Source organism: Chiloscyllium punctatum, chromosome 48 (assembly GCF_047496795.1).
Source record: "Chiloscyllium punctatum isolate Juve2018m chromosome 48, sChiPun1.3, whole genome shotgun sequence".
Classification (NCBI taxonomy): Eukaryota; Metazoa; Chordata; class Chondrichthyes; order Orectolobiformes; family Hemiscylliidae; genus Chiloscyllium; species Chiloscyllium punctatum.
This window is the reverse complement of record NC_092786.1, coordinates 61,657,548-61,673,381: the sequence shown is the minus strand read 5'-3', so window position 1 is coordinate 61,673,381 and position 15,834 is coordinate 61,657,548. Positions and strand designations below refer to the sequence as shown.

The following is a 15,834-nucleotide window of genomic DNA, read 5'->3' as shown; positions in this document are numbered from 1 at the left end:
GATGAGTCCTGGTTTTGGATTTTAAAGAAAACATTATCAGAAGGAAAAGTTATTTCTTCCTAGTTGCTAAAAAAAATTTCAAATGTTTAAGTAAAAGAAGAATCCTACAAAAATCTGACAAGCCTGTAAATGATATGGCATCCGGATGAACAGATAATAGAGTCTAAATACCATTTGTTGTTCCCAAGATTTATTTCTGTACTATGACAGAATGAATGATGGTATGTGATGGAAACCTGTTCTCCTGATCTGGCCTGGCTTACAGACCTCGAGACCCAGAGCAATGTCGCTAACATGGCTCAGCAAGCCACTTCAGTTCAAGAGCAATTAATGATAGATTGGCACTCAAATATATAGATGCACAAAATACTGCGGATGCTGGAATCTCAAATAAACAGAAAATGCTGGAGAAATTCAGCTATTCCAGAAGTATCTGTTGAAACATAGTTAATGTTTCAAGTCCAAAATGATTTCTTCAGAACTGGAAAACTCCTTTTTTGGAAGTGCCCAGAGCCTATGTTGACCCATGAAAATGCATAAGGTTCAGGCAGCTAAGAACAGAATGGGCCCTGGATGAATATCGGAAGAGTAGGACCAGTCTTAAACGAGGAATCAAGCGGGCTCAAGGGGGTCATGAAATAGCTTTAGCGAGCAGAATGAAGGAGAATCCCAAAGCATTTTATTCTTATATAAGAAGCAAGAGGGTAACTAGAGAGAAGATTGGTCCACTAAAGGTTAATGAAGGAAGGCTGTGTGAAGAACCTGAGAGAATGGGTGAGATTCTGAATGATTTACTTTGTATCCGTGTTCCTCTCCTCAGTGAACATGATGAATTTTGAGATTAGAGATAGAAGTTTGATTAGTCAGGATCACGTTGACATAAGTAGGGAAGATGTGTTGGGTAGGCTAGAGGTTATTAAGGTGGACAAGTCCCCAGGACTGAATGGGATCTATCCCAGATTGCTGAGGGAGACGAGAGAGGAAATAGCTGGGGCCCTGACAGATATCTTTGTGGCATCCTTAAATACAGGTGAGGTGCCAGGGGACTGGAAGGTTGCTCATGTTGTCCCCCTGTACAAGAATGGTAGTAGGGATATTCTGGGTAACGACAGACCAGTGAGCCTGACGTCAGTGGTGGGAAAGTTGCTAGAGATGGTACTGGGGGATAGGATCTATTTATATTTCGAAAAGAATGGGCTTATCAGTGATAGGCAACATGGTTTTGTGTGGGGGAGATCCTGCCTAACCAACTTAATAGAGTTCTTTGAGGAAGTGACCAAGTTGATAGATGAAGGAAGGGCCGTTGATGTCATATACATGGGCTTTAGTAAGGCATTTGATAAGGTTCCTCATTGTAGACTAATGGAGAAAGTGAAGTCACATGGTGTGCAGGGTGTTCTAGCTCGGTGGATAAAGAACTGGTTGAGCAACAGGAGACAGAGAGTAGTAGTTGAAGGGAGTTTCTCAAAATGGAGAAAGGTGACCAGTGGTGTTCCACAGGGGTCAGTGTTGGGGCCACTGTTGTTTGTAATATACATGAATGATCTGGAAGAGGGCACTGTTGGTATGATCAGCAAGTTTGCAGATGACACGAAGATTGGTGGAGTAGCAGAAAGCATAAGGGACTGTCAGAATACAGGAGGATATAGATAGACTGGAGAGTTGGGCAGAAAAATAGCCGATGGATTTCAATCCAGACAAATGTGAGGTGATGCATTTAGGTAAGTCTAATTCTAGAGCGAATTATACAATGAATGGAAGAGCTTTGGGAAAAGCTGATGGGCAGAGAGATCTGGGAGTGCAGGTCCATTGTACCCTGAAGGTTGTTGTACAGGTGGATAGAGTGGTCAAGAAGGCATATGGTATGCTTGCCTTCATCGGACGGGTTATTGAGTATAAGAGCTGGCAGGTCATGTTAAAATTGTACAAGACATTGGTTCGGCCGCATTTAGAATACTGTGTACAGTTCTGGTCGCCACATTACTAAAAGGATGTGGACGCTTTGGAGAGGGTGCAGAGAAGATTTACAAGGATGTTTCCTGGTATGGAAGGTACTAGCTATGAAGAGAGGTTGAGTAGGTTAGGTTTATTTTCATTAGAGAAAAGGGGATTGAGGTTTACAAAATCATGAAGGGTATAGACAGGGTAGATAGAGATAAGCTTTTTCCCAGAGTGAAGGATTCAATAATGAGACGTCATGCTTTCAAGGTGAGAGGTGAAACGTTTAAGGGGGATACACACAGCAAGTACTTTACACAGAGGGTGGTGGGCGTTTGGAACGCATTGCCAGCAGTGGTGGTAGAGGCAGGCACAGTAGATTCATTTAAGATGCATCTGGACAGATGCATGAGTAGGTGGGGAGCAGAGGGATACAGCTGCTTAGGAATTGACCTAGGTTTAGACATTGGATTTGGATCGGCTCAGGCTTGGAGGGCCAAAGGGCCTGTTCCTGGGCTGTAAATTTTCTTCTCTGTTCTTTAAATTCTGAGCTGCTTGAGAGTGAGTATAGGGATGTACTATTAAGCTCAACTCATGTAAAGTTCCAGAATGGTGAGTGTCATGATTGTTGTGAATAATATGGGTGACAAAAGCCAACCAAAGCACAATGAGAATTATATTTCAGATTGAAGGAAGAGTAGTAGTGTTACTACCATCCTACTCACTCCCACCACTGCCTGGAAGTTAAGTTAATTGTTTAAAAGCTTACCTTGTGGGAGGAATGGCCTCAAATTTCGAAACAGCAGCAGTGGGAGCAAGGACCGGGGCTGCCGGGAAGGTAGTGTCTCCCATTCATCATCCTCCTCTAACCAGACAAAAAGGTCCTGAGTGCCGATTTGGTAAGGTAACTAGTTTTTTTTGTATATAGATTGGGAATTCAGAACAGTGGGAATAGACGGTAGGGCAGTTGAATGTTCCTTCAGTAGAATGTGAGGGGTAAGGGTCACCAGTGTCCATGCTAACTCAAGCTCCTCGGAAACTGCATTAGGGAACTGAAGCTGGATGAACTTTGGATCATTCAGGAGGTGGAGGGGGTTATTGAGAGGAGTTACAGGGAGGTAGTCACACCTCAGGTACAGGAAAAAGGTAGATGGATTACAGTCAGGGGACGGAAAGGGAACAGGCAGACAGTGCAGGGATCCCTTGTGGCCGTACCCCTCAATAACAAGTATACCGTTTTGGATACTGCTGGGCGTGGTGCAATTTACCAGGGGTACAGGTCTCTGACAGAGTCTGTCCCTGTTGCTCAGAAGGGAAGTGGGTAGATGTGCAAAGCATTAGTCATTGGGGACTCCATAGTTAAGGGGACAGATAGGAGATGCTATGGGGAAAAGAGAGATTTGCAGTTGGTATGTTACCTCCCAGGTGCTAGGGTTCGTGAAGTTTTGGATTGTGTTTTCAGAATCCTCGAAGAGGAGGGGATATCCCCATGTAATGGTCCACATCAGCATCAACGACATAAGTAAAAGAAGGATGGGGATGTAAGGCAGTAATTCAGGGAGCTGAGGTGGAAGCTTAGAGCTGGAACAAAGAGTTCTTATCTTTGTTGCTCGTGCCACGTGCTAGCGAGGTGAAGAATAGGGAGAGAGAGGAGTTGAACACGTGGCTACAGGGGTGGTGCATGAGGGAAGGATAGAGATACCTGAATAATTGGGGCTCATTCTGGGGTAGATGGGACCTCTACAAATAGGAGGGTCTACACCTGAACCAGAGGAGTATCAATTTCCTTGGGGGGAAATTTGCTAATGCTCTTCAGGAGGATTGAAACTAATTCAGTAGGGGGATGAGAACCTAAACTGTAGCTCCATGTACAGGAGTTTGAGAGCAGCGAGGTCAGAAATAAAGTTTCAAGGTCACAAGAATTCACCCTGCAGGCAGGAAGGTGGTTTGAAGTATGTCTACTTCAATGCCAGAAGCATCCAGAATTAGGTGAGTGAACATGCAGCATGGGTTTGTACCTGGGACTTCGATATTGTAGCCATTTTCGAGACATTGATGAGATGGGGCAGGAATGATTGTGGCAGGTTCCAGGGTTTAGATGTTTTGGTAAGAACAGAGAAGGTGATAAAAGAGGGGGGAGGCGTGGCCTTGTTAGTCAAGGAGTTATTACGGTGGCAGAAAGGACGTTTGATGAGGACTCTTCTACTGAGGTTAGGAACCGTAAAGGAAAGGTCCCCCTGTTGGGGGTTTTCTGTAGCCCTCTGAAAAGTCCAGAGATATCGAGGAAGGGATTGCAAAGATGATTCCAGGTCGGAGCGAAAGTAACAGAGTTGTTGTTATGGGGGCCTTAACTTTCCAAATAATAACTGGGGATGCTGTAGTTTAGAAGGGTCAGTTTTTGTCCAGTGTGTGCAGGATTGTTGACGAGCTATTTGTTTCACCTCAAACCTTGATTAGATGTGTTTCTCAGGTCTGGTTGACTGCAATCAAGTATATTACTCAGTTACTTAAGAAACTTTGTTAGCGAAGCGCTGATCGACAAATTTTTCCTTGATTCTAGCAAAAGTGTTTTGCCTTTGCTTCAACTCTTTGCTGCAACCTTATCTAAAGCAGTTTTGATTCCAAAACAAGGATTGGTTATGGAATATTTTGGATATCCTGAAAATGTGCACTGCTAGAGAAATTGAAATTGCTGCCTTTTATAGTGTGACTGCTGTGAAGTTGAGCCCCTTTAAAAATGCTTCAATTTATGAGAGTTCAAGTTAGATGTACGAATTTGCATGATACAGCCAAAAAATTGCCAAGAACAATTGAAAAATAATTTGTTCAATACTGTGAAATACATTGTTAAGAACAGTGTATAATTTAAAGTTCATTTCATGTTCTGTGTGTCAAGAAAGAGGAAATGTGGGTTTTAGTATTCTCAGGAGCTTGATGCTGAGAAGTCTAGAAGCTTGTTTGCATGTATCTTAAAGGTTTTACAGCCTTGAAGTGAAGAGATGGTATCAAATAATTCAGTGCATTAAAAGATATGCAAGAGAAAGCTTGTTGCCTAGCAACAGGGGTCTGGGGCACATGTCATGGAGGCAAGCCAGCTGGGAACTGAGTTAAAAGAATTTAATAGTGAATTTGGTTTGCAGTCTGTTTCGGGTATCATGAGGAGAGATACCAGCTGAAGAAAACAACATCCAATAAATGCACAGAAATTTGCTGCTAAGAAGCTGGTAGCAGCTGTGCCAGCCTGATTAAGAAGCATTAGAGTAATGGGAATAGGGCACAGTAAGCCATGGACCAAGTGCAGCTAAATTGGATTAGTGTGGCTTAGTATTTGTTGGTCAGCGTAAACAGGTGAGCTGAAGGGCCTGTTTCTGTGCTATATGAGGTTTGAGTGTTTGTAAGGAAATTACTGGGTTTAAAAGGGGGTAAAGTCATGTTAACCTCAGGTGTGGAAATTCAACCCACGCTATTGGCATCATTCTGCATTGCAAATCTGTTGTCGAACCAACTGAACTAGTTGATGTTGATAATAACATCTTTCCAACTTTATCTAGTGCAGTATTGTTCATTCAAATAAAAGCAAAATGCTTCAGATGTAGAGATATGTACGTTTTCTTTTAAAAATCGGTGCTGGAGAAATGCAACAGGTCTGGCAGTTTTCTGAAACTCTGAAGAAGATTTGGTTTGCATTTGATTTGGATAGGCAAGTGAGTAGGAAAGGTTTCGAAGGATATGAGCCAAACACAGGCAAGTGGGACTGCTTTAGTTTGGGTAACCTGTTCAGCATGGACAAGTTGGACCAAAGGGTCTGTTTCTGTGTCATGACTATGAAATGCTAACTCAGTTTCTTTCTCCACAGATGCTACAAGACCTATTGACTTTCTCTAGCACTTTGATCATCTTGTTAGTGTTTTTTCTTGTTTAAACAATGTTTTATTCTTTGTGGTAAAAGTATAATGCAGACATTTGTGAGTGTGTTGCCTCCTCAGTATAAAAAGAAGCAAGGTTAGGATCTAACAAGCCATGTTTCTGTCTGGAATCTGACTTGTCCAGTATTGACATCGGCTGAGATTGTAACAGCATTGAGTGGCAGTGCTTTACAGAAATTATATTCAGATGCAGGAAAGCAAACATCTAATCTCGTAAACACTGCATTCTTGCTTGCAAGTTTCAACAAGTTGAAAAATGAACTAACATACAAAGTGCTGAAAATACTCTGCAGATAAGGCAGCTTTGGTAGAGAAAATATTCATTTTATAGCTTTGATGAAAGATTACCCAGGAATATATTTTAGATGAACTGCTTTTAAACAAAGAAGAGGGAAGGGAAATAGCAAAAGGAAGATGCCTCTGATTGCTTTGGTTTATGTTTATTCTTCCAGATTTCTGATTTTGTGATTGACTTTTTGTTATCATGTAAGCTTCACACCACATGTGAACAAGGTTCTAAAAAACACACAATGCTAACATATTTGGATATAACATGAGCATGCTTTTTCTATTTGTAGGACCGTCTTGAAGACAGACAAATTGCAACCAGTTGTCAAATGTAAGTGAATGGAATGTTAATTTTAGCAGTGTACATCATTGACTGGATTTATCTTTTATAGTTGTAACTTATAATTTTACTGTACAATTTGAATTCACCCAGATGTACTGCAATGGTCCCTATTTACCGTCTAAATGAATTTCTTATCCTGACCTGATGACTGCATTAATAACACTGAGCATTTTTGTTTGCTGATGTGCGACATTTAACACTCATTTTGTTGATAGCTTGAACATTGAACAGAATTTTTAGAAGATGACTCAGGCTAATAGTGTGAAAAGTGAGAATATAAGAGAAAGCTTACCAGAAATGTAAAAATAAAAGCAAGGGTTTATAGGAATATTTGAAAAATAAGTGAGCATTGGTCCTACAGTGCATGCGAATGGATAATTAATAATGGAAAATAAGGAGGCAGATGAATTCAGCAAGTGTTTTGCATCAGTCTTCACTGTAATGGATACAACATCCCACAAGCAGTTGTAACTGAGATAATTACAAACATCAGGGAAGTGATACTGAATTTGAAGCTGCAGACACTCAGGTGTCCTGATGGACTTAATCCTGCGACAATAAAGAAATAGCTATGGGATAGTTGATGCACTGATTTTAAGTTTTCAAAAGTCCTTAGACATGGGAAAGGTCCCAGTATATTGGAAGTAGCATATGTAACTTCTTTATTCAAAAAAGCTGAAAGAAGGAAACTATTTTCAAGTTAGCTTAACATCTGTTTTGGGAATGTGCTTTCTATTTTAATGGAAATGGCAAGGTGCTTAGAAAAAAAATGAAAGTAATTAGGTAGAGTCAACATGATTTTGTGAAGAGGAAATCGTGTTTACCCAATCAATTGCAGTTCTTTGACAAATTAACATGTGCTATGGATACAATGTGAATGTCCTTTATTACTTAAAAGGTTTCAAGAAGGCATCTGATAAAGTGCCATATCAAAAGAAAATAAGCACTCATGGTTGGAGGCAGCCTATTGGCATGTTACAAGATTGGCTGACTAACCGGAAGAAGAGAGTTCGCATAAATTGGTCTTTTTCAAGTTGGCAAGATGTAACAAGTAGTACATCACAGAGACCAGTGCTAAGACCTCAACTGTTTACAATTTTTATAAATAACCTGCAAGAAGAGATGGACGGATTGGCTGTCAATTTGTGAAACAAATGTGGGTAGGGAAGTTAGTTATGAAGCAGTCATGAGGAGGCATCAAAAGGTATAGATTAAGTGAGCAGACAAAGAAGCGATAAATGAAGTATAACATGGGAAAGTATGAAATGGTACAATTTGGCAGGGAGAATGCAAAAGAAACATTCACACGTGGTGTGAGATACAGAGGGGTTTGAATGTCCTTGTGTATAAATTTCAAAAGGATAGTGTGCAGATACAGCAAGTAATTACAAAAACTAATAGAATATTGCTGTCACAGCACACTGGAATCGTGCACTGGAAATCAAACCCCATATTCCTGGAGTCATCACAAATGTGAAAAGATTTAACCACGTTATCTAAACTGTCCAATTTATCTGCCTGCCAAACCCAGGTTAAAAGTAAACACTCAGGTTTTTGTACTTAGCAAGGAAACAACTGTTCGTTGAAATTTGATATCAATCCGTGGCAGGAAAGAAATTAAATTAGTAATTTATAACTTTTCTCCTTTTAAAAAAAATCCCACAGAGGTATAAACATACAAAGAAACAAGACAAGACACAATTGTTATGGGTGGAGAAGAAACAAAAAAAGTGTCAGTGAAGCACAGTCTGGCACTGTCTAGACGACAAATGTCAATCAGATGTTTTCTGTCCATTCCCTTCTGGTTGTTCTGAATTTTCTGTTGAGGATCCAAGCTTGTGGACATATCAGTTCTCAATTTTTTTAAAGTTTGCCTGTTTTCCCTCTTGCCTTTCAAGAAGGGAATTTGCAGAAAGAGAGAGAGAGCAGGAAAGTAACGTGCTACTTGAGATTTTCTTTTGACTTTGCCAGTCATAGAAGGGCAAGAGTGAGATGTTTGCTCCTTCAAGCTATATTGTCCGAACACAAAGCTGTAGCTACTTGCTCAATCAAAAAATTGTTACCATGGTGATTGCTCCGAAACATGCACAACTGCTCCTGGTTGAAAAACCAGTCAAACATTTGTCACTGGGCAAATGTCTGAGACACACACACTTAGAACTGAGGACTCTAACCTTCTCCGTCACTGCTTGAACAAAGCAACATTGTAGATACAAAATGCAATGAGCTCTGTTTGCCTTTTTTTAAAACACAAAATTGTTTTCCACAGTCCCTGGGTCCAAAGCAGTAATTTTTCATACTTTCACAGCCTAAAGCATAAACATAGTCTTTGCAATCTTCAGTGGATTTGAATGCAGAAGGGAGGCAGGTATGCTTCAGTTGTGACCGTATCTGGAGTACCATATACAGTATTGGTTAACTTGTTTAAAAAAGGATACAGGGAGGCAGTTATGAAGAATGGCTTAAATCAGTTGAAGTTCAGAGGAGTAAGAGGTGACTTGTTTGAAACATAAAATCATGAAGGAATGTGATGGTAGATATGATTAGGATGTTCTTTTCTATGGGAGAATGTAGATGTAGGAATTATTGTTTAAAAATAAGGAGTCACTTGATTGAGGTGATTTATTTCTTCCCCTCAGGGTGGTGAATCTTTGAAACACTCTGAATAGGCAGTAGAAGTAGTGTCTTGGAATATTTTTAAGACAGAACAAGATAATACATGGCTTGGAGAGGGTGGATGCTAGGAAATTGTTTCCGTTAGGCGAGGAGACTAGGACCCGTGGACACAGCCTTAGAATTAGAGGGGGTAAATTCAGAACAGAAATGTGCAGACATTTCTTCAGCCAGAGAGTGGTGGGCCTGTGGAATTCCTTGCCGTAGAGTGCAGTGGAGGCTGGGACGCTAAATATCTTCAGGGCAGAGATTGATAAATTCTTGATGTCACAAGGAATTAAGGGCTACGGGGAGAATGCAGGTAAGTGGAGTTGAAATGCACATCAGCCATGATTGAATGGTGGAGTGGACTCGATGGGCTGAATGGCCTTCCTTCCGCTCCTATGTCTTATGGTCTAACGTAGATTCTTGTTAAGGAAAGGGGTGAAAAGCTATCTGGACTTAGTAGGAATGCAAATTTGAGATTACAATCAGATCATTGATAATCTCATTAAATGATGAGTAGACTCAGGAAGCTGAATGACCTACTCTTGTTTTTTGCATAATTTAGTTATTAGGGCTATGCTGTTTAACACTGGAAATAAGAAGTTCTATCATTTCAGGGAAAATAATTGATCCAAGCTAGATTTAGTTTTCTTAATTGTAGTATTTTCTGTCATCATGCTTGAAGAAATGAAATTAAAAATACATTTTCATCCCCAGATCAGAATCTGTAATTTTATTGATACAGCATCTATTCATGAAAATAGTTCAGTCTGACGTCATGTGCTGCACCTACACAGCACAAATACTCACCTTCAAGTTGAACAGAATTTGTTATAATCAGTTTCTGATAGAGTCATAGAGATGTACAGCATGGAAACAGACTCTTCAGTCCAACCCAATCTCGTCCCACCTGCCAGCACCCTGCCCATATCCCTCCAAACCCTTCCTATTCATATACCCATCCAGATGCCTCTTGAATGTTGCAATTGAACCAGCCTCCACCACTTCCTCTGGAAGTTCATTCCATACATGTACCCCACTCTGCGTAAAAAAAGTTGCCCCTTCGGTCTCTTTTACATCTTTCCCCTCTCACCCTAAACCTATGTCCTCTAGTTCTGGACTCCCCGACCGCAGAGAAAAGACTTTGCCTATTTATCCTATCCATGCCCCTCATAATTTTGTAAACCTCTATAAGGTCACCCCTCAGCCTCCGACGCTCCAGGGAAAACAGCCCCAGCCTGTTCAGCGTCTCCCTATAGCTCAAATCCTCCAACCCTGGCAACATCCTTGTAAATCTTTTCTGAACGCTTTCAAGTTTCACAACATCTTTCCGATAGGAAGGAGACCAGAACTGCACGCAATATTCCAACAGTGGCCTAACCAATGTCCTGTACAGCCGCAACATGACCTCCCAACTCCTGTACTCAATACTTATTGCAGGAGACACACCTAAATGATGCAGAACATTTTAAACTGCAGCAGAATGGGTATGACTGGGTTTATTTCTCATCTTTGAATGCCAGGAATAGGGGAGTAGCCATACTTGTTCGGAAGAATCTCCCATCTAAGTTGTTAGAGTGTATTAAAGACACACAGAACATGTGTAATTCTTAAAGCCTTGATAAATAGGGAAGAATATGGGATCTTAAATGTTTACTGTCCCCCAGCCCACCCTCTTGGGCTCCTGGTAGACACAATTTCTAAATTGATGAGTCTCGCATCTTGCCATATGATTATAGCGGGGGGATTTTAATTGTCTAATAGATCCTACAGTAGACAGATTGCCTAAAGGCCCACCGATATCATTATCACGATCTAAGCAACTAATGGATTTGTGTGTTGAACTAGGATTGGTGGATGTCTTGAGATGCCTTCACCCTACAGGCAGAGATTTTGCATTCTTTTTCTAATCTGCACAAATGTTGTATCAGGATTGATCTCTTCTTGACTTCCACAGCGCATTTGGGCTCGTTGGTATCATGTGCAATTGACAACATTACTGTCTCTGATCATACCCCAGTGTACCTGATAGTCAAGAATAAGGATACTGTACTAGCTTCGGGTGCTGGCGAATGAATCACTGCATTCTTGAGGATAGCAGTTTATTGAGTACTTTTCCAATGAATTCAGGGATTTTCTGACATTAATTCAGGCTCGACCAGTAATCCATCCGTTCTCTGGGAAACTGCTCAAGCCTGTGCCAGGCGTTAATTATTTCCTATTTTGCCAGTAAGAAACAGCAGAAGGGTGAGCAGCAACACTTGCTCGAAACATGGTTGAAGGCAGCTGAGAAGGCGTACTTTGATAGGCCCTTGCTGGCTAAATTACAGAGGATCACAGCACTCTGGTCCACATTGAACTCCATGCTCACATGGACAGCTATAAAGGAGCTTACTTTTGCAAAACAAATGTTTGAGCATGGTGACAAACAGGGAAGTACTTAGCGTATCTTGCCAGGAAAAGGAGTGCTCCTCAATCCATCACCTTGATCAGGGAAGGTACTGGAAACCTTACCAGTGATTTTGAAAGGATTAATGCAGCATTTTGGAAATTTGCTCTGAACTGTACCGGTCTGAAAGTTGTGACGGTGAATGGGCTAGAATGGAGTCTTTTTCTTTTGTATCTGGATCTCCCGGGTGTGACCCCTGAACAAGAGTCTCTCCTTAGTGCCCCATTGTCAGTGCAGGAGGCTGTGAGACAGCTCCTCCATGAATTTTATAAGGAAATTAAAAGTATATTGTCAAGACCAATGCTTAGTATGTTTAATGATTCATACGGTTGTGGCCTCCTCCCACCATCTTTGAGAGGCAAACATCTCTCTTATCCTTAAAAAAAGGGAGGGCCCTGGAGGAATGTGCTTCTAGACCCAAGTTACATCTGAATGTCAATTTCAAAATCTTATCTAAGACTCTTGCACGGAGACTGGAAACTGTGCTACCCTGTATTATTAAGGAGGATCAGACTGGTTTTACAAAGGACCGCAGATCCTCTAATGATGTCAAGTGGTTACTTAATGTGATCCAAGTATGTCAGCAATGGTCAGTGTAGGGATTAGTGACTTCTCTTTAGGTGTAGAGGAGGCATTTGATCGGGTTGAGTGACTTTTTTTTACACTATTAAAGCGGTTTGGCTTGGGTGAGGTCTTTATCAGAGCAGTAAGCATTCTTTATAGTGACTATCTGGCCATGGTTCTCACCAATGGTGGGTGGTCAAGCAATTTTAATATCCTTAGGGGCAGTCAACAGGGCTGTTCCCTATCACCATTGCTTTTCACATTGATGATTGAACCACTGGCAGAGGCCAAATGTAGGGATCCCAATATATCTGCTCCATAAGTGGGAACAAAGTCACATAAGGTTGCATTGTATGCAGATGATGTTGTTCTCTTTTTGTCAACCCCAACAGTATTGGGACCTCATCTGATACAATGCATTAATTTGGCGGTTTCTCGGATTACAAGATCAACTTTGCGAAATCGGAGGCCATGCCCATGGGTGGCCTGCCGCAAATGCCTGGCCATGAGGATGAATCTTGATTTCCCTTTAGATGGTCACAGGAGGGCTTTCTGTACTTAGGTATTATCATTACTCCTGTCTTTGATTGGCTATTTAAAACCAATTGTGCCCATTTATTGGATAGAATTAAACAACACCCCCAAAGATGGGAGGCGCTTCCGATCTCTTGGTCGGATAGCCCTCGATAAAATGAACATTCTCTCCCGCCACCTGTACCCTATGTGAATGCTCCCTTTGATCTTTACTAAACAAATATTCAGGAGACTGAACGGCTAGTTCAGTTCTTTTATCTGATGACACAAGCAGCTCCTTATTAAACTGACTAAACTGTAGCTACCCCATAGACTGGGAGGAGTGGACCCCCCCAGATATCAACAACTATCAATTAAGCTTGTTGCTATCTTAGATGAGTTACTGGGCCCTGGGGGACCCTTGCTCACTATGGTTAGACATTGAAGCATCTCAGGCAAGATGTCCTCTTACTATCTTGCTGTTCTTGAACAAAATGAGGACAGTTAAGGAATATTACCATAGCCCAATAGTTATTAATACTGTTAAAGCATGGAGGGCAATGCGACAGAGTGAGAGCAATATGGCTAAAACATGGATGTAAGTTTGCTGGCTGAGCTGGAAGGTTTGTTTTCAGACATTTTGTCACCATACTAGGTAGCTTAATTAGCGAGCCTCCGGTGAAGAACTGGTGGTATGGCCTGCTTTTTATTTGTGTAGTTTAGGTTTCCTTGGGTTGGTGATGTCATTTCCTTTTCTCGGGGTTGGGGGGTGGTGGTAAATGGGATCCAAGTCGATGTGTTTGTTGATAGAGCTCTGGAGTGCCGTGCTTCTAGGAATTCCCGCATGTGTCTCTGTTTGGCTTGTCCTAGTCGAAGTGGTGTCCTTCCTCATCTGTATGTAAGGATACTAGTGAGAGTGGGTCATGTCTTTTTGTGGCTAGTTGATGTTCATGTATCCTGGTGGCTGGTTTTCTGCCCGTTTATCTAATGTAGTGTTTGTTATAGTCCTTGCAAGATATTTTGTAAATGATGAGTTTTGCTTGTTGTCTGCATAGGGTCTTTCAAGTTCATTTGCTGTTGTAGTGTGTTAGTGGGTTTGTGGGCTACTATGATACCAAAAACACCTGTTCTTTTTGAATACACTATACCTATACAGTGTATTCAAAAAGAATTGGGTATCCAATGAACACAATCCACCGATTTCTCAGCAACAAATCCAAACAAACAGACAAAACACGTCCAGAAACCCTAGCCACTCTCCTACATCAAAGACATCTCGGAAATGACTGCCAGACTACTCAGACCTCTTGGCATCATGGTAGCCCACAAACCCACCAACACACTAAACAGCAATTAATGAATTTGAAAGACCCTATACAGACAATGAGCAAAACTAATGTCATTTCAAAATACCTTGCAAGAATTGTAACAAACACTTCCTTGGACAAACAGGCAGAAAATTAGTCACCAGGATACATGAACATCAACTAGCCACAAAACGACATGACCCACTCTTCACTAGTATCTTTATATACAGATGAGGAAGGGCACCACTTCGACTGGGACAACACATCCATCCTAGGACAAGCCAAACAGAGACACCCATGAGAATTCCTAGAAGCATAGCACTCCAACCGAACTCTCTCAACAAACATATTGACTTGGATCCTGTTCATCACCCCCTGAGAAAAAGAACAGGAAATGACATCATCAAAGGAAATGACATCACCAACCCAAGGAAACTAACATACAAAAACAGCGGGCCATACCACCAGCTCTTCACCAGAGGTTCACTGATTATGTTACCTCGTATGGTGACGAAACATCTGCAAACCAACCTCCCAGCTCAGCAAGCAAACTTACATCTAGAACCTCAACCTGAGCTACAAATCTTCTCAAAAACTCACTAATTACTAAAACATCTTTTTTGACGCCTATAGTTGGTATGCCGGGTTTTCAGCTGGGGAAATGGACCTGGGGTTTAAACTTTGGGCAGCTAGGGTTGTGACTTGCCTGTTTGAGGGGACTCATTGATAGCTCGCGAATGTGAGATACCTAGGAGGGATCTTTTCCAAATCTGGGGTAAGATTCAAAAAAGAACTACAGTCCTAATTGACTCTTTATAGATCCGATATAGAGAAGAGGGTTCTGGATTAGTGGTGCTGGAAGAGCACAGCGGTTCAGGCAGCATCCAAGGAGCTTCGAAATCGACGTTTCGGGCAAAAGCCCCTCATCGGGAATAAAGGCAGTGAGCCTGAAGCGTGGAGAGATAAGCTAGAGGAGGGTGGGGGTGGGGAGAAAGTAGCATAGACCTGGGAGTTGCAGTGGGAGAGGGACTCCCTGAGATTCTTGTAGAGAGAGAAGGAAAACTTCTTCAAGGATGCCTCCCCACCCCCACCCTCCTCTAGCTTATCTCTCCACGCTTCAGGCTCACTGCCTTTATTCCTGATGAAGGGCTTTTGCCCGAAACGTCGATTTTGAAGCTCCTTGGATGCTGCCTGAATTGCTGTGCTCTTCCAGCACCACTAATCCAGAATCTGGTTTCCAGCATCTGCAGTCATTGTTTTTACCCCATAAAGAAGAGGGTGCTTAGTGGTAAAAGTATACTTTCTATCAGCACTCTTTATCACCTGCTGGGAGAAGGCTCCTCAGATGAGACCGAGCGGCTTTATAAGGTATGGGAGAGGGAATTAGCATTGAGGTCTCCTCTGAGGCATGGGAGGATATCTTAGAAAATGCAAGAAGGATCTCGATTTGCAATAGGACCCATGCCTTGCAATTGAATTTCTCCACAGTGTCCACTTGGCTCCAGATTGTGTCTCAAAATTTAAAGTGGGAGTATTTTCAATATGTCCGAAGTGCAAAATGAGTACAGGCACTCTCACTCATTGTCTCTGGTCTTGCCACAGGCTTGAGGCATATTGGAGTGCTGTGGCAGGTGAAATAGAGAGGGTCTTGGGGACAGGTGGAGATGGATTTGTTATCTCTTCTTCTTGGCTTAGGTAATGTACCTCCTTTAGACGCATACAACAAAAAAGCTATTCCGTATCTTCACTTTTTGTGCAAGAAAGAACATCCTGTTAGGATGGGTGTCTGGAAATCCCCCAGGGTTGTCAGGTTGGTATAAGCTGGTCATGGAGCACATCTCTTTGGAT

At 41.8% G+C, this 15,834-nt stretch overlaps 1 protein-coding gene across 4 annotated transcripts in view; it reads left to right on the top strand.

Moving 5' to 3' along the window:
- The window catches only part of trpm7 (transient receptor potential cation channel, subfamily M, member 7), a 191,139-nt gene that overhangs the window by 142,357 nt on the left and 32,948 nt on the right, over positions 1-15,834 (top strand). For all 4 annotated transcript variants that reach the window (XM_072565434.1, XM_072565433.1, XM_072565435.1 and 1 more), the window contains one exon: positions 6,443-6,483. In XM_072565434.1, the coding sequence (XP_072421535.1) occupies positions 6,443-6,483 (41 nt within the window). The remainder of the gene's footprint in view (positions 1-6,442; positions 6,484-15,834) is intronic.